Consider the following 21,604-nt stretch of genomic DNA (forward strand, 5'->3'; position numbering starts at 1 on the left):
CCTCCGGCTGCGCCCGCAGCGCAGGCAGGGCGACGCGGAGACCGGCGAGGGCACGGCCTCGCTGCTCGCCCCCGGCGGGCCGCAGCGCCCGCGCCCCAGCAGCATGACCTTCTTGCCCACGACCCGGGAGCCGCACCCCGCCGAGAGCCCCGGCTTCCTCCGCGGCGGCTCCCTGTGGGGCAGCCGCCGCTGGAACTTCTTCGGGGGCAGCGGCCGGAGCAGCCCCGGCCCCAGCCCAAGCCCCAGGAGGAACTTCAGCTCCCTGCGCAAGAGCTTCAGCTTCCGCCTGCGCCGGGGCCACGAGCTGCGGCGCTCCGAGTCGGGGGGCCTGCTGCGCCCCGCGCGCCTCCGCACCAAGAGCGAGGGGGACGCCGGCTCCCTGCACACCTGCCCCAGCARGCGGGACCTGCTCTACCCGGAGCTGGCCAGAGTCGGGGGCAAGCTGCACTCGGAGCCCGGGCAGCCCGCGGGGCTCTGGAAACTCCTCACCAGCCGCTTCCGACGGCGGGAGCGCGGCGGTGCCGGCGGCGCGTGCCCCAGGGAYGTCCACGGCGGTGCCGAGCCGGTGCTCCTCGGCGGCGGCCCGCTGCGAGCCCTGGGTAAGTGGCGCGGGGGGCGCAGCCAGGGGTCTGCGGGGAGGGCGGCGGTGGCCCCGTCCAGCTCCTGGGCTGGGGCGAGGGGTCTCAGCAGGGCCCTGAGCGAGCCCCGGCGCTCTGATCGCTGGGTTTCCCATTGGGAAGCCTTCGCTGCAGGGGAAGCGCAATTGACGGTGGGGCGACGCTTTGTCGCAGCGCCCGGGTGGCAGCCGGCGCCGCTGGCACCGAGCGAGCAGCCGCGGGGTCTGCGCGGCGGGAAACGCCCGGGGCCCTTCCCTCGCCTCTGGCCACGTGGGAGCAGAGCGCGTCGGCTCGCGTCCTCTGCCCCGCGGCGTCACAGCAAGGGCCGGGGAGCTGGGCCTGCGTAGCGGTGTCATGGGGGGAGCAGAGAACTGGAAATCGCGTTGCACCCACGGAGGGGAGGGGGGTTGTGTTCGTGGGCTCCCGAGCAGTGAGTGACCCCGGAGCGGTGGCGGTGGCAGCTCTTGTCGGAGCAGGAATGGCATGAGGGAGTTGGGATAGTGCAGAGATGCTCCCGTCCATCCATCCGTCCCATCCGTGCCTCCCCGGCCCTGTCCTGCCCGGGTGTTCCCGGAGGGTGAGCAGCTCTTGCCGCGCTCAGGGCGCAGCAGACACGCCGCCCAGGCCAGCGTGGGCTTTGGGGCTTGCCGGTGGCCGCCCGAGCGTGGAGCAGAGGCCACGGCGCAGGGCCGGTCTCCGCTGGGGGCTGCGCTGCTCGAGGAGCTCCGTTCCCCCTCGGTCTAAACCGCCGTCACTTCCCAAAGCCGGGCACGTGCCCGGCCCAGCCCCTGTAGCGACTCGTGCGGAGCGAGCCCTCTCACCGGGAGGCGAGAACGGCCTCCGCCGCTTCTTAAGGCATCGAAGGTGCCTTAAAAGGTGCCTGAGGCTGGTGAACAAGGAGACGGGGGCCGRGCAGGGGCCGGGCTGCTCCCTGGGGAGGCAGGCTGCGCTTTTTGGCGCCTCTGCGCTTCCCTGCGTTTTCGTCGCAGCTCTCCTGAGCCCGGGCATTGCGGGAGCAGGTGCCCTGGCTTGGCTCACGTGCTGGAGGGGACCGATTTGGGCCAGCGGCTCCCCGAGGCACGTGTGCGCTCCGAAGTCAGCGGCTGCCCGCCCAGAGGAGCTGTGWGCCCAAGGGCTTTCCGAGCGGAGCGGGGCTCCGGGGACAGGCTCGGGAGCAGCACCGGCGGCAGCCCGAGCTCTGCTGCTGTGCAGATACCGCGCAGTGAGCTCCAGGGGCTCGTTCCTCTCGGTGCCCGTTGTCTGCCAGGTAAAGGTCGCGGGTGGCTTACAGACCCGAGCGGGTGCCCGGTGCTGCCCTGTGCGCTTATGGGATGAGGGGAGGGGATGCGATGCTCCCGGGCCTCCTGCCTCCCTCCTGCCTCCCTCCTGCCTGTGCTCCTCGGGGGCCGCCGCTGGCAGGCAGGTGTGCAGGGGGACGGGTGCCGGGCTCCGCGGCGGGAGGTTCCCAGGCCGAGGGGAGGCTGCGCTCATGGCTGGGGAATGTGGGTGTATCCCAGGTGGGAGGGCCGGGCCCTGCCCTTGCAGCAGGGGGGCCTGTTCCTACTTGCCAGCCGCTTCCACGCAGAAGCTCCTCCGGCAGGCAGCCGGCCTGGCCGCTGCGTTCCCAGGGGAGCAGCTGAGGTTGAGCACTCGTGTTTGTGTCCTCACCTGGCTGCTCTGCTGAGACGGGTAGGGGCTCTCCCTTCGGTCCACCTGCAGAGAGCACCCTGCGACTTCTGCGGGGAGCATCGGAGAGGGCTTGGAGCCCTCTGGCAGTGGTTGGCCTGCTCATGTGAGACCAGCGTTTGTCATGGTGGTTAGCATTTTTCACTGTGGGTTTTACTGGAGGCACAGGCTTGGGGATAACCCAGGCTGCCTCTGGGACTATGGCTCGTTATTCACACTTTGGTTCGGTCTTCGCTTAGAATACCATTTTTGCCCTGTTACCTGCCTTGTTCTACCTGGCTATGATATAAGCTCCTCCTGGGACCAGTGGGGTGTGAAGAAGCAGTAGTGAAGTCTGCAGACCAAAGCCATCGTTCCTCATCCTGTTTTATACTCTGTCTCTCCCCGTAGCCTCTCCACCGAGCGTGTTGTCTGCGGGCTCTGGCTCATTCTCAGCTGGAGCTGTGAGCCTCCAAGCCATGAAGCTATAGACTGGATTTGCAGGATCTCAGTAGTGCGCCAACATGGCACTTACTAGATGCAACAGCTCGGGAAGTCTGCCCTGTTCTTACTGCAGCCTTGCAGACCAAGAGCGTTTCTAACACCCTCTCAGCGTTTCAAAAACTTTGAGGCATTGTGCTAGTGCTGCCCACCTTAGCCCTAGGAAAGCTGCCGATACAGTCCCAACATGCCCTCCCGAGGGGGTGCAGCTGCAGTAGTGGCTAATCAGCTCTTTGGAAAAACTGGGTATATTAGTCCAGGCAGAGATCCAAGCCAACCCTGCTACCCAGGTTCCAGTACCTGGAGAATGTTGTTTATAACAAGCTCAGGTATCCATCCAGCACTGTACTGTGCTGTGCAGACATACCCAAAGGCCAAAAACCCAGCCCACCCGAGCGTCAGGAAGTCGGTCTCGGTGCTGTTCTGTCGGCTCTGCTAAAACCTCTGGATGGCATGTGCAATGCTGGCTCCTTGCTGATGGAGGGGTTCAGCTTGGACCAAGCGTAGGGAAAGGCTAGAGGGGCTGTCAGGAGAATGGAGAACTTGTATATAAAAAAAGCTTAAAGAGCTTGTCTTTGTTTAGCAGAATGAAGGCCAACAGGGGATGTGATTTTCTGTAAATGGAAGGAGGGAGGGCAAGAGCCTTTGGAGCTCAAGAGCAATGTCAACACAAAGCCCAGCCAGTTTGGACTGGTCACAAGTGAACGTAAGCAGTAGATCAGAAGGATGCATCTAGCTATCAGCTAATACTGTTCTGAAGAAGCCCTCTGATGGGCACAGGCTGTAGGAAAACCGGGCTGTTTTGAAGGTGGTGCTTTCCCTGTTCAAGAGGGAATCATATGGTGGGGTGGGTGCAGTGTCTCTGGCAGTGGGATCTGAACTCCATGGCTCAGGAAGTGTTTCTCACAACCATATTCTTACCTTTCAAAAAGAGGCTCTGCTGTAAGGCGCCCTGTGCTGGACCTAGCTCCCTTTAATCCGCTGTTTGGTCCGTGGCTGTTCAGAGGACTAATGTGTACGGCATGCGTGAGAGAAGAGGAGAGTGTTTTTACATTAATAAGGCAAAGTTTGCATAGTGAATTCAGAAGATAATGATATGTGTCATCTCTTGTTGGTACCTGCAGTCTACAGGTATCTATATGAAGAGGGACTTTCAAAAAACGGTGCCCTTTTAATCTTAATCTGCCTTTGCTTGTGGAATTAAACAGCTGGAGCTGAAGTCAGACAAATTCAGAACTGGTTTTTACTGGCGAGGTAAGTCCCCAGTAGAGCACTTGTGTTGGGAAGGCAGTGGATTAGCTGTCTCTTCACGTCACTAACTCTGCCGGGGTGTCTCTTTCAACAGACCCCTTCCTGCTCTGTCAGAGCAGACAGAGTTTGGTAAGGTCCTTTGCTCTGCGTGTATTGGAACATGGACTGGAAAATAGTAGGCCAGGAGAGGCTTAAAATGTGTGAATCTTCCAAAGCATGTGCACTGCAAAATGCATGACATCTGATGGCAAGGCAGGTGGCCTTAGCTGCCACCACATGCAGTATGGCTAAGAAACAAGAGTAGAAGTTAATAATCATGCCCTTTTTTCCAGAGGTATGCGAGATCCTCTCCCTTCACTGCTGCAAAGTATTTAAAGTCCTRGTGAGAGAATCCTTGCTAAGATCGCATCCTGCACATGCTGTCTTGTTGGCTAAGCTCTCTGACAGTGAAATACGAGCCTTGCATGTGCGGGTCCCTGGCCTGGAGAAATCTCCGTTTCTGCCAGCATTGCCAGGATTGAGTCTTTATCACGTCTGGCCTGGAGAAGATGGTTCTGCCCAGGCACGTAGCGCTCCGCAGCCATTTCATCTGCGTGTGCAGGCAGCTGGGTACTTTGGAACTTGGTTCGTGTGGGCACTTCTGTGTTTGTTCAGCCTCTGACCTGGTTTCAAGGCTGGTTTTAGTGTCCAGGTTTTCAGTGTCCAAGTTAGTTCCACAGTGGCTTGGATAATGACTTGGTTAATTATTAGTTGCTGTCCGTGTGGAGACCAAGTGTGTCAGAAATTTGCTCTTCTCAGCACAAGACAGGTGAACCTGCTCCGCTTCATCCTGTGAAAAAATCAGCATGTGTAGGGAGTCAGGTTTGCCCTGTTAGCCCCTTCCTCCTGCCAACTTTGAAGCAGCAGGAGGGTATAAGAATCAGAGGGTCTGTATTGGCATGGTTGAACTCCSACTGAGCTGTCACCTGCTTTAAAGGCTGTGCTGTGGCTTGCAGCCTCCGTGATGGAGGGTTCTGTTCTTGCCTTCTTAGCGTGTGATGGTGTCCTGTCACACGGCGGTGGTCTGGTCTGTAGTTCATGGAAGACACCCGGGTTAACTCACCGACCGAGAGACACAGCCTATCTAGAGTGCCTGCTATATGTCCACGTGCGCACCTCTTTGAGGTGGGGACTTTGTTCACTTTAACTTTCAGACTTCTGTACGGGTCTTTGCTTTCTGGAATGCAGAGCTGTCCACGCTTGGAAATCTCCATGAGTGGAAGCTTCTAGGCAGTAACAAAACTGGCCCGAATCTTCTTTCTGAGGGGCAGGTCGGATTGATTGCCTCTCTCGTGTGGCTGTGTCTTGTGTCTTGGAGCCAAGGCCACCGATGGACCGTGGTAAGGCACTTAGCGTGCAGGCGATGCCATGAGCCCACCATTTCTGTTTTTGAGGTCAGATACACCTGGGGAAAGTATTCCAACCATAGGACTGACTCTCTGGTCTCTTTTGCACTCTACAGACAAAGGGAAGAGGGAGGAGAGGTGACTGGATGTGTTTTAATGTGAGATCTCAAATGACACAGCTAGTCTAGCTGTGAAACTAATCAAGTAAATCACTGCTCACCACTGCCTACACGAACCCTGTTGAGGAGGGAGATGACAGTCCATCAAGGTGTTACCAAGCTGGAGGGAATCTTTGCTAAACAAACTTGTACCAAAGCTCTGGAACAGTGTGGAGCAGGCTGAACCCCAAACTGTAAAGCCAAAAACTGCAGTTTTGGTACTAACGCTGACCTGCCTGCCTGGATGTCAGTTAGCGGGTGTTAGTGCATTAGTTGGATCAGGCCAGGTCGTCTGGTGGCTTGCTGTGCCCTTCCCTGTGTTTGCTGTCTGTTTTCCAGAGAAGGTGGGGATCGCCTCTTCAAGCGGCGAACRCTGCCGCAGCGGCTGACAGCACCTCCTGCGCCTGTCCCGGCCTGGCACGGGAGGCTGCGCAGCAGCACGTGGAATGGGGACAGGGGTCTGACAGCTCCTCAGGGCGAAGGTGTCTTCAGAAGGGAGGCTCCTACATCCAAGTCAAGGCTGTAGCTATAAACTGCGACCTTCCTGGGCTTGCCTGCATGCCCTGTTGTTCAGAACTTCCACTAATTTTAGTGCGTAACAGTTACACAAATATAGAGAGCGTATAATATCATACTAATAGAATTTACACTAATTAAATTCAGGGAGCAACCATATGCTGCATTTAACTAGCAAACGATAAATACTTGGAATGGACAAAGCTGACATCAGCGAGTTGTGTGGGCTTTTTTCGACAGTCAGGTTACTTGGCCTGTGGCTGTTTTGGGTGGTTGAGAAACTGTTCTTGAGGTGCTATTCTGACAAACTGTGGATTTCATCCACGCACTCCCGCACACACCTGCTCTCTTCGCTTGCTGCGAGAAGATACTGGTAGATGAGAAAAGTGCAAGAAAACTGAGCCAGTAAGGGGTCTCTGCTGGAGAAATTGCATGAAAACCGAGTGGTGGAGTTGTACCTGTGTATGCTGGTGCAGTGACGGTGCGRCTTAACCTGGAGGAGGGCTACTGGCTGCATGGACGCAGGGCAGCTCAACGTGACTTGCGCGAGCTGGCTGAAGAGGCATGTTTGAGCCTGCGAGTGGATGCATCAGGCCCGAGAAGTGGGTCACCCAGATGTCAGCGTGGCATGCATGGGCTGTACATGTCCTCTTATGCGATGAAAGAAAGGTAGTCTGCGGGCGCTGAGAGTAGAAGAGTAATTTTGTAAAAATAACTTGTCAACCAGTTGCAGTAATTTGAAAGACTCAGTTGTGGTGTGGACCTCAGTTTGAAATATGAAAGTAGGTTGTGCTCCAGATCCTCAGACTCTCCTGCGTTAGCTGATAGTCTCCTTGACTCACGTAGTAGAGACGAATGGTGTCAGTAAAGGCTTTGTGTTTGGCAATGGCAATTCTTCAGGTGCTGGAGGACCCATCACATGTTCCAGGTTCTGCTCTCCAGGCCAGCTGTGGGAGAGGGAAGCGGTGCAGTGTTACAGGCTGCCAGTTGACGCAGCTGAAGGCATTTGTCTGTCTTCTTTGTGGGTCCTCTTTTAGACGATAAGAGCAAAGCTTCTCCCCTTGGTCTCTAGGAAGTGCTAGAAGTGTATCTGTGGGAGTATTACTTTATTAACCCAGTAATTTGGGGAAGCTGACGCTAAAGCCTCCTGGTTATGAGGCATTTCAGCTTTCAGGACACAGTTTAAGAAAGTCCCAAAACTATCTGCATGAAGCTTGTCTAAAGCTAGACCTGAAGAGTAACTAGTTAGTGCCAGTAGTTTGGAGTGCAGGTGAAACTTGGTTGAAATGCTTTTCGTGAGTAGACTCCTTTCTTCTGCATAAGACTGATTTGCTTTGGAGTGAACTGGATGTTTTGGGAAATGCCGTGCTGGTGGGCTTGCTACAGGACATCGTGATGCTAGTTCTATGCTCTTTCCTCGTGAGGAACGTGGGAAGCTCCCCAAGCGTGCTGCAGAATGAAGGCCGAGGACACGTGCCTAAGCCTTCAGGAATCGGGCAGTGCCTGCTGAGGCTCTCGGCCCCGGTGCGGACGTGGCGTTGGGGTCAGTCTGAATCTAGAAGGCAGAGCTTGTCTCTGGTGACAGAACGGTGCACACTGGTGTGCCAACAGGCTCAGCGTCCTCGAGCCTCTCATTGCTTTGCTCAGACACTGCTTTGCTCGTCATTAAGCCTTATGATAGGAAACAGGAGCCCATCAAGTAGCTCCAGCCGTGCCGCTGATCAGAAGAGGTCAAAGGGTGACTGGGCCAGTCCAAGCGTCTTTAGGGGAAGCAGCTCTGATGTCAGTCTTGGAGGCGGGAGGATGAGGTGCCCGGCCGGATCGGGGAGCACCGTGAATGCCCCTAAAGCAAAGGTGCTTGTCCTGCCGGGGAGGGTAGTGGACCCTGGGAGCAGTTTACCAAGTTGTGGTGGATTCTCCATCACGGGCAGTTTAGGATCAGGATAGGATGTCTTCCTGAAAAAGAGGTGCTTTTGTTCATATGGGAGATTATTAATGGAAGGCTGTGTGTGTGTGTGTGTGTGTGTGTACACGCTCTGGGGTGGCAGACAGGTACGAAGGCCTTCCTGATCCTAACGTCTGTGACGGTGGCTTTGGATGTGGACCACGGATGGAACTGACCCCTCTAAGATCTGTATCTTGGTAATTTTTCCAGATGGTTTTGAAGGAATTCCATGCCTGTCTTCAAGGACACTTCTGTCTTAGTGTTTGTTCCTTTTGTCACATAGTCTGTAAGCACTTGCTTCTGGATATCGGGTCAAGACTGGGTTCGTCTGTAGTTCTGCGTGCGGTTACAATGCAGGTATCTCTTCCCCAAAATGCTACAGGTAGATGCATGTTTTCAGAAGAGCCTTATCTTTGCAACTGACTGACCTGCAGTAAAGCACTAGGAGTCTGGCCAGGTTCAGTCCTCGGAGTCATATGGGACTTCCCAGTTACGGCTGTTTGTTTCCTTTCCGTTGTGGATGCGAAATGCTTTATGTGATGGCGCATGTGGTGGGCTTGTCCTCTTCCTCTAAAAAGGGTGTATTAGAACAGGAAAAGAATCAGAGGAGGGCAGCAAGTGGAACGAAGGTGCAGAACAGCTTCTCTATGAGGAGTGACCGAGTAGGCTGGGATGCTTCAGCATGGGAAGGAGAAGACTTAGCAGTGAGAAGTCTGGGGGCCTTGAGCAGAGTGGCTGGAGAGGTTAGTTCACTGTCTCTCGTGCAAGAGTGGGGGCATCCAGTGAAGTTATTCAAAGCCGGGCTCAAACCCAACAAAAGGAAGCGGGTCCTCAAGGAGCGGGCGTTCATAGCTGTGGAACTCCTGCCAAAGGGTGGTGTAGAAGTGAGATTTTACATGGTTTTAAAAGGAGATTGGACRAGTACTCACAAGAGAGGTTTCTGAGGTCTACTGTACAGGCAAACCGGGTGAGGCTCAGGAGATCCCTGAGCTGAAGAAGTCAGGGACTGCGTAACGTATACACTCTTGTTGCTAAATTGCCAAGCGGCCTCTCTCTAATAACGAGTGGATTTCCGGGAGCGAGCGGTGCGGAGCTGCGGCCGCTCTCCGCCTCCTCGTGCCGCTGGCTGCCGGCGGTGCGCCCTTTGCAGCGGAGCCCGGCGGGGAGCTCGGCTGAGGGCTGCTGCCTTCTTCCCGCGCCGCGCGGAGGGAAGGGACGGCCCCGTCCTCGCCCACCCTGCTGGCAGCTGCGCTCTGGAAACCGGGAGCTGGAGCCGGCAAGAAGGGCCTCACCCCGTTTAGCCTGGGATTAAACCCGGAGCGCGGCGTGTGAGCGCTTGGATGAGCAAGTTGGGGCACAGAGGAGCCGAGAGGAGACGTGGTGAGTCACYGGGCATCGGGCGCATCCTCCGCTGGCAGCGTGGGGTGCCGTGAGCGGCCACGGGAGACTAACGCGGCGCGGCGCTCTCGGCTCGCCGCCTCCCACGAGCGGGGCCGGCGCTGGGGCGCACGGCGATGCAGCCCGCGGGGCCGGCGCTCTGGTCGCACGCGCACATAAACGCCGGCGCCGGCCCAGGGCTGCCGGGCGCTGGCGTCCCAGGCTGCGCGTGGACACGAGCGTCGTGCGTGGGCGCGTGGGTGATGGGGAAGCGGCAAGCCCAGCTGCAAGGGCCTGCTGGTGGCCTGAGCTGAAACTCTGACTTTGCACGTGTTAGCGCTGATTTTCCGGCAGAGGCGTCTATGGTTGCACCGGCGTTTTGGTTTAAGCACGTTAATAATATTTAATATGTTACATGAATGAATCATCTGGCCGTGGGACTCAAGGCTGCTGGTGTGGCTCTGGCACTGCAGGGCAGCCCGGCCGGGACGTCCCGCAGGCAGAGCAGCCGGAGCTGAGAGCGGGGCGGCAGCTCTTCTGGGCCAGGCTGCGGCCACCATGGCCCGTACGGAGACCGCAGCAGGAAGGCAGGTCTGAAGCATCCTTCTCTTCGACCTTCTGTCCCCGCCGTGGCCTCTGGTGACTTTCCGAGCAGAGGTTGCGCCTCAGCTGTTGTGTTTAATAGCTGTCAGTGATTGAGTCTGTGGATTTGCCTGTTCCCTTTTTGAAACCATCTGAGTTTTTAATTTCTGCAATAGTTTGTGGCACTGAATTCAGCATTTTTATTACATGCTCTTGAAGAAGCAGTGCTCTCATAGGTTTCCGATTTCAAAAAATACTTATTATTTTTATGCAATTAAGAAACAGCAAATGCTGCTCTTTTGATTTGACCCCCACCCTCTTGCCATTCTGGCTTTGGATGTAGGATACGCTTCCTCTTTCAAGGCAAATTGAGTACTCAGGTTTTGCTAGGAGTGGCTGCTGGCTAACTCTGATATTCAAGGTGTTCTCCAGGCTCTTGCTCCTCCTCCTGTATGTCTGGTTTTACTTGGGAAGTCTGTTGTTTGACCAGTTCCTAGAGATTGTTTGGATGTAAATTAATTATCTGTGATTTCTACGGCAGGAGAGAGGGTGTTTCCTGTGCTGCTCACAGAGGTTCTCGGTTGCTACAGCCTTCTTAAGTCTATTGCAATGTTCTGCGAGTTACATAACATAAAAATAATTAACGGTGTTCACCATCAATCAAGAAAATGGATTGTAGCATGCCTTCAGCTCTTTATGTACACTGCGTATAACGTGCCGGTGTTACGGGTGTCAGCGCGGTCAGAGCTCTCCCCTTTCCGTGCCCTCGGTTCGGGGGTTCCCTACAACACGTGCCTCCCCCGCAACAGGCGTCCGGTCTCCGGCGCTTCTCTTCTCCCCGAGCCCACGTGCCCTGGCGAGGGAGGCTGCCCGGCTCCGGGCTCCTGCAGGGAGGAGGGACAGCCCCTGCTCGGCCCCGTCCTGCCGGCGTCCCGGTGCGGGGGTCGTGCGAGAGCTGCCTCCTCGCGCCCTGCCTGCTCTGATGTGAGCTCCGGGCTGCTCTGCCCGGCTCGCTGCTCTCCTCCGTCTTGTGCTCCAGCTGTGGGGCCTCCTGGGCTCGTGCAGCCTCGGGACCCCGTGCAACTGTGCTGCCTGCCTGTTGGGAAGAGCCCGCAGTCTGCTGCCTGGTGGGAGCAGGGGTGAGGGAGGCAGGGATCCTTGCTGGGGAGGAGGGCTTGGCAGGGACCTTGAGGAGAGCAGCCGTGTGACCTGTCCTGATGACTTCTTCTCTCTGTTCTGCAGATTCGTTTGTGAACAGCCAGGAATGGACCCTGAGCCGCTCGGTGCCTGAGCTGAAAGTGGTGAGTACTTGTGACTGGTGCCTTGGACACTCCTGGTGCTCTGCTGCTTCTCCAAATCCTTAAGAAAAACCCGTGGTTTAATGTGGCTGACTGAACACACACAGGGGCTTCAGCCTGGCAAAGGGGAAGAACGAGCTCAGCCTGCCACGGTGATGGGGAAAGGAGAGGGCTTCTCGGTGGCTTACGCTTCTAAGGGAGAGGATGTTGGTCTGAGAGCACTCAGGTGTGAAGGTTGAAGGGCGGTATTTTGACCTCCTTAACCTTTCTGCTGGCCGTAACAGAGCAGTAATTCCCTGATCCGAYGCTGCTGAATTGGCCAGACCTTCTGTAGCAGGAGTGGGTTTGTCAGAGGCAGGTCCCGAGTGGTGTTACTAGCATCACACAGYGGGTGGTCACTGCCCACACTCAGACCAGCCATCCAAGCTTGGGAGATAACCGCATGGAGAAGAGCGTCACCTCTCGCTTTGAGCCTCGTTGACTTCAGCTTCTCACTGGTGCTTCYCTTGCCTCTACTGGCCACCTCCAAGACACGATCACCACCTCATGATATCCTTTCCCTGGAGCGATGCTGGCAGACTGAAACTGTCACTGTTGATGCTTCGTTCTGTTAAACAGTGGATCCAACTCCTCCAGTTCCTCAGCACAGGGCGGGTTTTCCAGACATGCCGTTACCAGGTGGGGTAAACATCAGAAAAGGATATGGTATCTAGCAATGGGTCTCCTGCTGCTCTTGCTTCAGCCCCCACTGACACAGCCCTGCTCACCCTTGAGCAAAGTCACGCCTGACGGGGGACCTGATCTCAGGGTGCAGCACCTCCAAAATGGGAGGCTTTCCTGAGCGCCTGCTCTTGCTGATTACCTCATGCCGGCTCACTAGGGCCTTCCGTGAGTTGATTCAGCTCACTGATCCAGCAGAGATGGGGACAATGTTCTGCTCAGGCAGAATCGGCTGATGAGCGCTAGAGTTCATGCAGTGGTGGGGGCCGGGATCTGTGCCAGTGGTCAAGGGATGAAGCAAGACCTCCTTTTGATGGCGGCGACCTCTCAGGTTGGTTCAGTCATTCATGAAAATACACCTGCAGCTGCAATGTTGTGCTAGCAACYGAGTGTGGCGTGGCAGAGCTGTAGGGACCTCTGGACTGGCAGGACACCTCAAGCATTTCCAAATTTGTCTGGCTTGCTCTTAAGAACCTCGGCAATCCATTCTAGTGATTCACTCTCCTTACGCTCTTTGTGGCAGTCGTTAACTTTTTTTGGAGACTGTTGGCATGTCTCCCTTCAGCCCTTTTAAGGTTAATTTTTTCAGTCTTAATCTGAGAATCAAGAAGCCTTTTTGCAAAACAGACAAGGACCATGCTGCCACAATTTTTCTTACTTACAGTTAAATTTAAATCAGATTTTGAATCTTCATTTGTTAGTTTTATATCTCTCTGTTTTGTTTGTTTCTTGGCTTGAGTGCCTGTTCAAAAATATTCTTGCAGTTATTCTGTTTATTGCTTTCTGACATTTTAACAGTCTACAGGCTGCAAAGCAGTGCTGCAAGCTAAACAAACCTGAAGCTTTTAGTTGTTCCTCAATGAACACAATCTTTTTCCTGTGTTTTTGTGACCTCTGGGGACCTCTCTTGCTCTCAGGTTTTATCCAGCTGATACAGTTCTTTCTAAAAATCTTGAGGCTTTTCAAAGTACCGATTTGGTTAACACCTTGCTGGGTTGGAGCCTTTTCTGTCGCGTTGAAACACTTCTCTGGGATTATTCTGCAGCAGCTGGCTGCAGCAGAGGACCCTGTGCTGGGGAAGACAGACCTCTTGTCTCTGGAGTAATCCAGAATTTCTTCTTTCTGCTGCTGCTTAAGGGCACAACGGCAGAGCTGGTCCTACCTGCTGTCTGGAGAGAGCAGTCAGCATGGGGTTCCCGTGGTCCGGTAAATGCCGAGCTCTGTCTGAACGACGAAGGCTGTGCAGTTGCTCTGAGCTTCCAGGTTGGGTATCTAGCGGGGCTGGTTCAGCACGGACGCTGCCGTGGCCCTGGCTGCCTGCGGGTGTGCGGGCAGTGCGATGCCTCTCTGGGGTTTTCTGTGCTTGTTCCTGTCTCCCCAACCGCGGTGGTGTGGCCATCCCCGCTAGCACAGGGCCCTGCTCTTCTCTCCAGGCCTTCCCAGACGGATTATCTTTGAATGAGCGTCCTGAATTACCACAAACTTACTGCGRTGCAGAAGGAATTCCCTGCTGGCTATGTGCCACGTGCCACCCTGTCCTGGAATCCCATTAAATGTCTAAAACCTTGCAAGAAAATTTTCCACGATCTGTTCCCTTCCAGTTTTCAAACTTGCCTGTCTCTTCCCACCTCAGCCTCACCTGTCTTGTCCTCAGAGGCGTATCTGGCACAGTGAAGCACACTCCAGATGGAATAAGGTCTTGCCTGAACCACTGGCACCTGTACTGAATGCACCAAGTGCCTGCATGAAAAACGCGCCTGAAACCAAGAGAAAACCCTGCTGCAGAACCGCTCCGAGTGTTTGATAAATGCCAGAGCACACCGGTAACGATGGGAGAGTCTGGCACAAAGCAGCCGCTCTGACCTGTCAGTCCTTGCCCTTAAAGGAGACCTACAGCTTACCTTCAGCCCGTGAGCCTGCCCGCCAAGATTTGTAACTCTGCTAGCACGGAAAATCATGGATGATTTGGAGGCTTAGGTTTTATGGCACGTAAAATGTTCCCTACAGCTCACTTCCCTCAGTCTTCCATGGGAATGAACCCTTTCTGTTACCTCTCCTACCAAAGTTAACTATCTCATCACTTACTACTTTGCTGATGTTTCAGTTTGTACCATAAGTGTTCAATTTTTTTAATAGCTTGATGTATTTCAGTTAAACTCAGAGCAGCTTTTCCCGCCTGAATTTTATCTTGAAGTTTGCCTCTTCCGCTGCAGACTGAGAGGAATCTAAGTCCATTTTTGATTGGTCTAACAAAATATGCTGCTTCCTGTAAAACTTGCCTTCCTCATAAGGCACAGACTGATGCCTGTTGGCTGGGACTCCTCCCCAAAACCTGATAACCTGGCAATATCAGCTCTTCCCTGCTTTACGCAGAGGCAGGAGACATTCCCTGATTCTCCCAACGTATTTTTGTGTAGCGATTTTCACAGAGTTCTAGAAGTTCCTCAAGGTTGGAAACTGAAGCTCGCCTGGGCAGCTGGCACTGTCCCCCACACAGCTACCAGCTCTGCGCAGTCTTCTTCACAGCCTCTTCTTTGCCTTCTCCTGTTTATATCCCACACGGTTTATACTGCTGTTGAAGTGCAAATACAGCTGGAGGAAGGAGCTGTTACCTTTATTGATAACACTTCTCAGCAGGCTACAGCATTCTTAACATCCTTACGTTTTCACAGATCGTTTGGCTTCAGAAGCACGTGCATGTAGTCTGTGAAGTTTACGGTCTTGTACTTATTCTCCTCTGTCTAAATGTGCTATATATCATCTTTAATTATTGTTGCAGGTGACAGATCTGGCAATAGTGCGTTTGGCCCAGACATGCCTGTGAGAGCAAGTTTTTCTGCACTTCCTAGTTTTGGCTTCTTGGAGTTCTGGTACCACAACTAGCTCGCTCTGTGTGGCGTGTGCACAAGAAGCACCGATAAACCAGATTCATTTCCCGTATTCTTTCAGTGGGGTCTGCCACGGGGTTGCGAGCACTTGCGGTGGCGGTGCTGGTGTGTAGTCTTTACCTCTAGCGAAGAGTTTCTCTTAGGCCCTCTGAGGCAGCACCTGCAGTGCAGCGGAGAGCTTTTCTGTTTGCAGAGAATGCACCTGCTTTTAAAGCTGGAAAACGTGCCTGGTGGTGACTCACTCACAAAGCTCATCTGTTTGCCTTTAAAAGGTATGCCATATACTTTCCTTTGGTGGCAAAAAATGTTTAATATTCCCAGCCACTCCTCTTTCCTCACCCTCCCACTCTTCTTGGTGCTGGTGCAACTGTGTGTGCTGCTGTACCACAAACCTGCCCAGGGAATTGAGCGGGTTTGAAAATATCGCTGCAAAAAATCATTAAGCCGGATCACATTCTTGATTCGTTTTACTGCACAGTCGCACAAACAGTCTCAGTGGCACAGACAAGAGCGTAATGCGAAGGTGGGAACAAGGGGCAAGAAGGAGGGTGAGGTGGGGTGGTCAGTCCTCTAAGTTGGATGGCGTGGAGCCGTGTGCCGCCGCAACTCGCTGCTGCTGGTAGCGGGACTGGCCGGGGCACGTCTGCACTGTGCCGCAGTCTGCCGTGTGGATGCAGTTACCGACAGTGCCTGGGAAACGGGCTTATGGTCCTCAAGCGTCTGGATGGGAAGCGGATTTGATCTGGCAAGCAAACGAGAACCAGTGGCTGGAGCTGGAATTTTTGTAGTTCAAATCTGGAAATCATGAGGAAGCACTACCAGTGCACGTGGTTTCCAGCCGGAGCTCCAGCCCTAACAGCGTGGCCGAATTCTGTCACGTGATGCCAGTAGGTTGCTTGGGGTGTTTCCAGCTGGCCGACCTCTTCCACCAAAGCCAGAAGAGCCTGCCCAAGGCAAGGGGCTGGATGGTGCAAGCCGCCCTCTGACCTGAAATCGTGGGACTCGGGTCTCTTTGGGTGCAGTGTCCTCTGCTGTGTTGGTTTTAGAGTTTCTGTGGAAACGTGCATGTTCCGGGCTGAACACGTGTATCGAGTGGCTCCTTAGTGAAGGTCTGCACGGCTGCGGGGCCTTAGGAGGCATCACTTTTCTGGCACTTGGAGAGGCTGAGTTCTTCTGAGTTGTGAATGGATAGTCACAGCATGGTGGGTTGCAACTGGACACCACCCTCTCTTTAAGGAATTAATCCTTATTCAGCTATGGGAACTGTGTCCCCCTGAATCAGATTTTAATGACATGTCTGCAGTTCCAAGAGCCAGGGCTCTCTGGAGTCCAGAAAAAGGGCTTTTCCCGTGAGAGGAGACAAGTGGAGAGCTTTGATACTGTTATGTATTGTGCCTGTTCACTTATATCCAGGCAACACTTGGAGAAAAATAATAGAACTATGGGTTTTAATTTTGTCTCTCATAAGTATAAGGATACGTGTTGTTTTCATGCACGCTATTAGCACGTAGAATTAATGACAGAATTTTTCAATTCTGTGTGCCTGCTTGGAATTTTCATCATAAAGGTACTGTATTTCTGCCTGGGATTTCCTGCACGGAAATATACCCATCTGCTTAGCACCTGTGCAGAGAATCTGATGTTCCAGAAAGTGCTGATACTCTGCATGTCCCCAGTAAATCAAGTGCTCTAATCTAATAGTGGGTTTAGGAAGTGTGCACAGCTCAGTTTATGCACTGCTGGGGACGAAGTGTCCTGAAAGCTTTGGTGTGAGTGTGCATTTGCTGTGAAGCCACAGTGGACATGCAGGAGATGTTGGATTTTCTGGGAACACAGCAGCCTGGCTGGAGAATCTACATGGGGATGTTTGTGGTTGTTTCTGATCTGGTAGATTTACCATAAATCTTAAATCCCAGTGCAATAGCAAATCCTCAGAATCCCTCCTAAACAATTTTGGGGACAGGGAAAGAGGATGCATGTAAGAACATTTGGATGGAGAAAAGTCTTATTTCAGTCACACATTCGGAGGGGCAAAGAGGACACCTTGAGTCATGGAGAAGCCCCCGAACACTGGGTTGCACTGGGCGGTATGGGCAGATAGTGAACGGCAGCGTTGGAGTTTCAGACATCCACCTCAAGGGTGTGTTTTTGGGAGCGCTGGGCGTATGATTTAGGCACTGGAGGAAGTGCAGAACACCCTAAAGCAGCAGTTATTTATGTATGAGTAGCTCCATTGTACAGCTAGACTATCCAAAGCCAAAGATAGGCTAAATTCTTTTTAGGAAGCTGTTCAGAGAAGGAGTGAGAGCTTGGTTTACCTAGATAGGTTGACTTACCTGGATAGCTCTGCCAGGACAGCTTCCTGAGCTCTGTGTGATGAAGTACTGGTACACAGTTGCCTGCCTTCTTCATTTGAAGGGTTTTGGTGTGTACAGACCCATCAAAGAAGTGAATTAGGAGCTGCTTTTCTGGCTTCTACCCTAGTGAGCCTTTGCACAGGCCCGGGGGCATCAGAATGAGGTGGAAGAGTGTGCTGCAGGTGAAGGATGCCTCTGCATCTCCCCAGCATTTTTGCTCCAGCTGCATCAGAGCAATGCTACATCTGAGAGTCTAGAAGAGCATAAGATAGGATGTTCAGCAAAACAGGATCCAGCTCCACAAGGCACACTCTGCCTGTGGATGTGGGAAATAGCTGTGGGATATTCATTGATCAATCTGGACTGGGTTTTTTGAAAGGATGGTAGAAAATGCCCCTTTACCCCTGGACTGCTATCCCATCAACAGGCAAGCCCGCTTGCATTCCTTGCCCCCTTAAGCACTGGAGATTTTTAAACCATTGCGAAAATGTTGACATAAGGAAAAGAAAGTGGTTGTGTGGCTCAGACAGCTGCATTCCTTTTGTAGCCTAGTACATTTCAATCCAGTTAAAAACTAGGCAAAGTCATTACCAGTTGACGGGGAGTTATAATCAAAGTACTAAATAACTTTATTTGTAGGTAGCGTAGCCAGCTCCACCAGGAGATGTGCACTTTGCTACAGCAGTATCACCTGCCACAGCAAAGAGCAAATGCGGTGCCTTGCTGCTGATATCCGAAATAGCAGCTGTACCCAAGTGCACGGCCAGTCTCTGCTCTTGTTCTCTGTGTGTCAGCGTTGTGTCAAGAGCTATAATGCCTAAGGATTTGGTATGCGTGGGCTGGGAGAAGAATTTTTCCCCTTGTGAGTTGACTGTGCCTTGGGAGGGCAAGTGTCCCTCAGAAGAACAGGAGAGCTATAGGGAGGGAGGGTCATATCTAGCGCTGAGCTTACGCTCTCCCTGTTCTGGAATAGAAAGAACGTCCTCAGCATCCTCAGTGCGTGGCTGGGTCCCGGTACCTGTTGCTCTGCACCCATTTCTATGCGCCCAAGGTTCATATCGGACACCAGGCTGGAGAGTGTGCTCCCTTGTGCCTTCTCTCTGGAGCGTCTCTGCCCATCGCCAGTGCGTGACGTTCTCGCCGTGCAGGAGGGGGCCCACGCTGCGCCTTGCAGGGAGAGATGCGCCGGGCAAGCGGAAGGTGCTGTCACACATGCCTCTCTGTTGCAGGGTATTGTGGGGAATCTGTCCAGTGGCAAGTCGGCCCTTGTGCACCGCTACCTGACTGGCACCTATGTGCAGGAGGAGTCTCCGGAAGGTAAGTTGGTTTCTTGGCGCTTGGGTGAGCAGTCTGGCTCCTGACTGCTCTTCCTTGGCTCAGAAGGTGACCCCCCATCTCAACATCTCTGTCTGCCGCTGCCAAAGGGCTCTGCAGCCTCGCTTCTTTTTATTATGGGTTTCCCTCTGCTTGCTCTTTCTCCTCTCACTTGACCTGCTGCTTTGCTTTGTTCCCAAGGTGGCCGATTTAAGAAGGAGATCGTAGTGGATGGTCAGAGTTACTTGCTGCTGATTCGCGATGAAGGGGGCCCCCCTGAACTCCAGGTAGGAGATCTGTACCTCCTGAGATCCCTTTCCACTCCCTGTCATACCAGAAGGGTTAGAGAGTTCTAGGAGAAGGAACTGGCCTCGCTGCTGCTCTGGGGAGAAGTTCTGTGGTGGAAGAACATAAGTTTTTAAACGCAGTTAGGGAGACGCAGTAACAGAGACTAAGAAGTTCTTAGAAACTGCAGGGCCCATGTTAGGGGCTGCCTTTCCTTATGGTCACTGCTGACCCCAGTGCCTTACTGTGGTGCTGAGGAACTTGTGCCGCAGAGCCCAGGCCAGTGTAAAGTTGAACCCAGCTGCAGCATCCCACTTATCTGCTGTGTTGCTCCTCTTGCTGACATCTCTGAACACCAGGGCTCGAGGGCACTTATTTGGACTGTAATCGTTGGTGTGTCTCCTTCAGTTTGCTGCCTGGGTCGATGCTGTGGTGTTTGTCTTCAGCTTGGAGGATGAAATCAGCTTCCAGACAGTATATAACTACTATCTGCGGCTCTGCAGCTACCGGAACACGGCGGAGGTGCCGATGGTGCTGGTAGGCACACAAGGTAAGAGCTGGGGAGCTGGCTACTCAGGCTCGGTCCTCAAGTCCTCCCTGGCTCAGCGAGGAGTATTTATGATATGTAAACACTGGCAAAAGAGCTCGGTGCTAGCCCTGTGAGTACATCATTGGGGGATTACAGGAGCTTCTTAGTCTTCTCATCTGGCACTGGTAAGCAGTACTTGGGACAGTTATTCTGAGGCCCCTGGTTTAGGACGCTGTAGGTGTTGAAAAATTCCATCTCAGCCCATTTCTTCCTGTGGAGAGCTGCTTACTTTCCTACTGAGCCACTTTCTTCTTTGAAATACCTGAACCTCTTGGCATTTCCTTTCTTCCTCAATTCCTGCTTGCATTCTCTGCAACGGTTGAGCCAGGGGCAGGAGTCAGGGCCTAGTTGTCAAAGGTTTTTCTGCTAATGCATTGCTCTTCATCTTTCTGGGGGCAAGCTGCAGTAAGAAAGGTTTGAGGGGATGATAACTTGCTTTCAGCATCCTGGGAAGAGGCCTGAGTTGTTAGGCATCATATTCTCTGAGGTGCTGCCAGTGCATGTGTGGATGTGCAGAAGAGCAGCAGCAACCTAGAACGAGCCTCCTCTTTCTTCTTCCAAGTGTGGGCTGGGGACAAGAATCAGACAGGAGGCAATAAGGCAAGCTTTCACTTAACTGCAGCATGAGGCTGAAAGTGGGTATGGGCAACAAAGAGAGAACAAGGAGGCGCAGATACCTGAAGGTCCAAATGTGCACAGTAAATGAGCCTGGGTAACGGAGTTGCCAGTGGAGAGGGGCTACCAGGAGAAAAGGCAGCCCTTGAGCTGGGATTACCTGCCTTGCGCAGAGTGCACTGGAGGAAGCGCTTTGCCTCGGAAAGCTTTACTGCTGGTGCCTAAGCCCAGGAGGCAGGGAGGTGGCAGTAACAAGAGGACGTTGCTACAGGTATCTGTGGGCTCCGGATGCCTGAAATGTGGTTACCTTTTTTGTCTGTAGACAGTAAAGCACAGGCAGGAAGGAGAAAGGGTTCTTGATGCCTGGGGCTGCAGAAGTTGTTTGGATGTAAGGGCAACAACAGAAAGCAAGAGCAAAGGATGGAGGATGTGAGGAAAGAGAAGGTCATGGCAGAACTCAGTTCCTGAGTATTGGGATACACTGGTGGGATCATATTCTTCACAAAGACAAAGGTCATAGGGTTGAAACACAGGCAATGACAGCAGAAGAGGAATCTCAGAGGTGTCTGCTCTGGACCCTAGATGAAGAGTAGAACAAAGATATTAAATTTCTGATATTTAAACTTTTGGAATTAATTTCAGGACTGAGGGATCTTGGTTCAGGGCTGGACTGGGGGTACAAACATGTATCGTGGAGCCTCAGGACTGAGAAAGAGTGATACGGCAGAGGACTCGGTGGTCATTGTTGTCCCAGATTTACAGCCAGCTTGAGGTCACAGCCTTGATATGATCACACTAAGCAACCCTGTAGACCAGCTCAAGAAAAACTTCTTTTTAATGGCATGTCCCAGTGCACCTTTGACTCCTCCTGACAAGGTTCATTTACAGTGCCTGTTTGTCCCTGGCATGTCTTGAGGAATTCAGATCAGATTCTTCTTGGGAAGGTAGTTTTTCCATACCATGTGAGCACTTAGTAGCCAACTGGGATACAGTTTAAGCCCATTTTTAGCATGGTCTACCACTGAAGGCATAACTCTGAGTGCATCGTAGCAGAATCATCTTTCCCACTTAACTGAAGATCATCTCTCCATTTTGGTTCTTTAATCTGTAAAGTATGGCCTTAAGACCTAAAATGATCAAGATATGTTGGCAAGTCCGTTTTACTCTGCAGCTGAGGCAGACTTGGAGATGAGTGCACCTGGTAGTTACAGCTTCCATGACCAATCATACGTTGATGAATTGCAATAAGTTGGTCATTTATGACATGAATAAACACTCTAGATTCTTCTCACCATTGCTCCAAGCTCGCTGTCTGCTATCAGGTGTCCTTCCCTTGTCTTCACACAGGTGCACTGTTCATAACATTGTCTTGTGAATTCTTGATGGTATGTCCAGTGCCAAACAGCCACGCTGCCTTGTATTGCCAGCCACGCTTTGCACTGGTTTCTGGGAAATAATCCCTCTGTCTTCAGAAAGATCAGTGACTGCATGGCTAGGAAAGTTGTATAAGGCTCATTTAAAAAGTGTTAACAAATCCGTGT

General features: G+C 53.2%; 1 protein-coding gene across 3 annotated transcripts in view; it reads left to right on the forward strand.

Moving 5' to 3' along the window:
• AGAP3 (ArfGAP with GTPase domain, ankyrin repeat and PH domain 3) overlaps nt 1–21,604 on the forward strand; it is a 93,301-nt gene that overhangs the window by 47,687 nt on the left and 24,010 nt on the right. For all 3 annotated transcript variants that reach the window (XM_026087121.1, XM_026087120.1, XM_026087122.1), the window contains exons 2-5: nt 11,240–11,298; nt 18,490–18,577; nt 18,776–18,861; nt 19,268–19,409. In XM_026087121.1, the coding sequence (XP_025942906.1) occupies nt 11,240–11,298; nt 18,490–18,577; nt 18,776–18,861; nt 19,268–19,409 (375 nt within the window). The remainder of the gene's footprint in view (nt 1–11,239; nt 11,299–18,489; nt 18,578–18,775; nt 18,862–19,267; nt 19,410–21,604) is intronic.

The sequence above is a fragment of the Apteryx rowi genome, unplaced genomic scaffold (genome assembly GCF_003343035.1).
Source record: "Apteryx rowi isolate R43461 unplaced genomic scaffold, aptRow1 scaffold_701, whole genome shotgun sequence".
Lineage (NCBI taxonomy): Eukaryota > Metazoa > Chordata > Aves > Apterygiformes > Apterygidae > Apteryx > Apteryx rowi.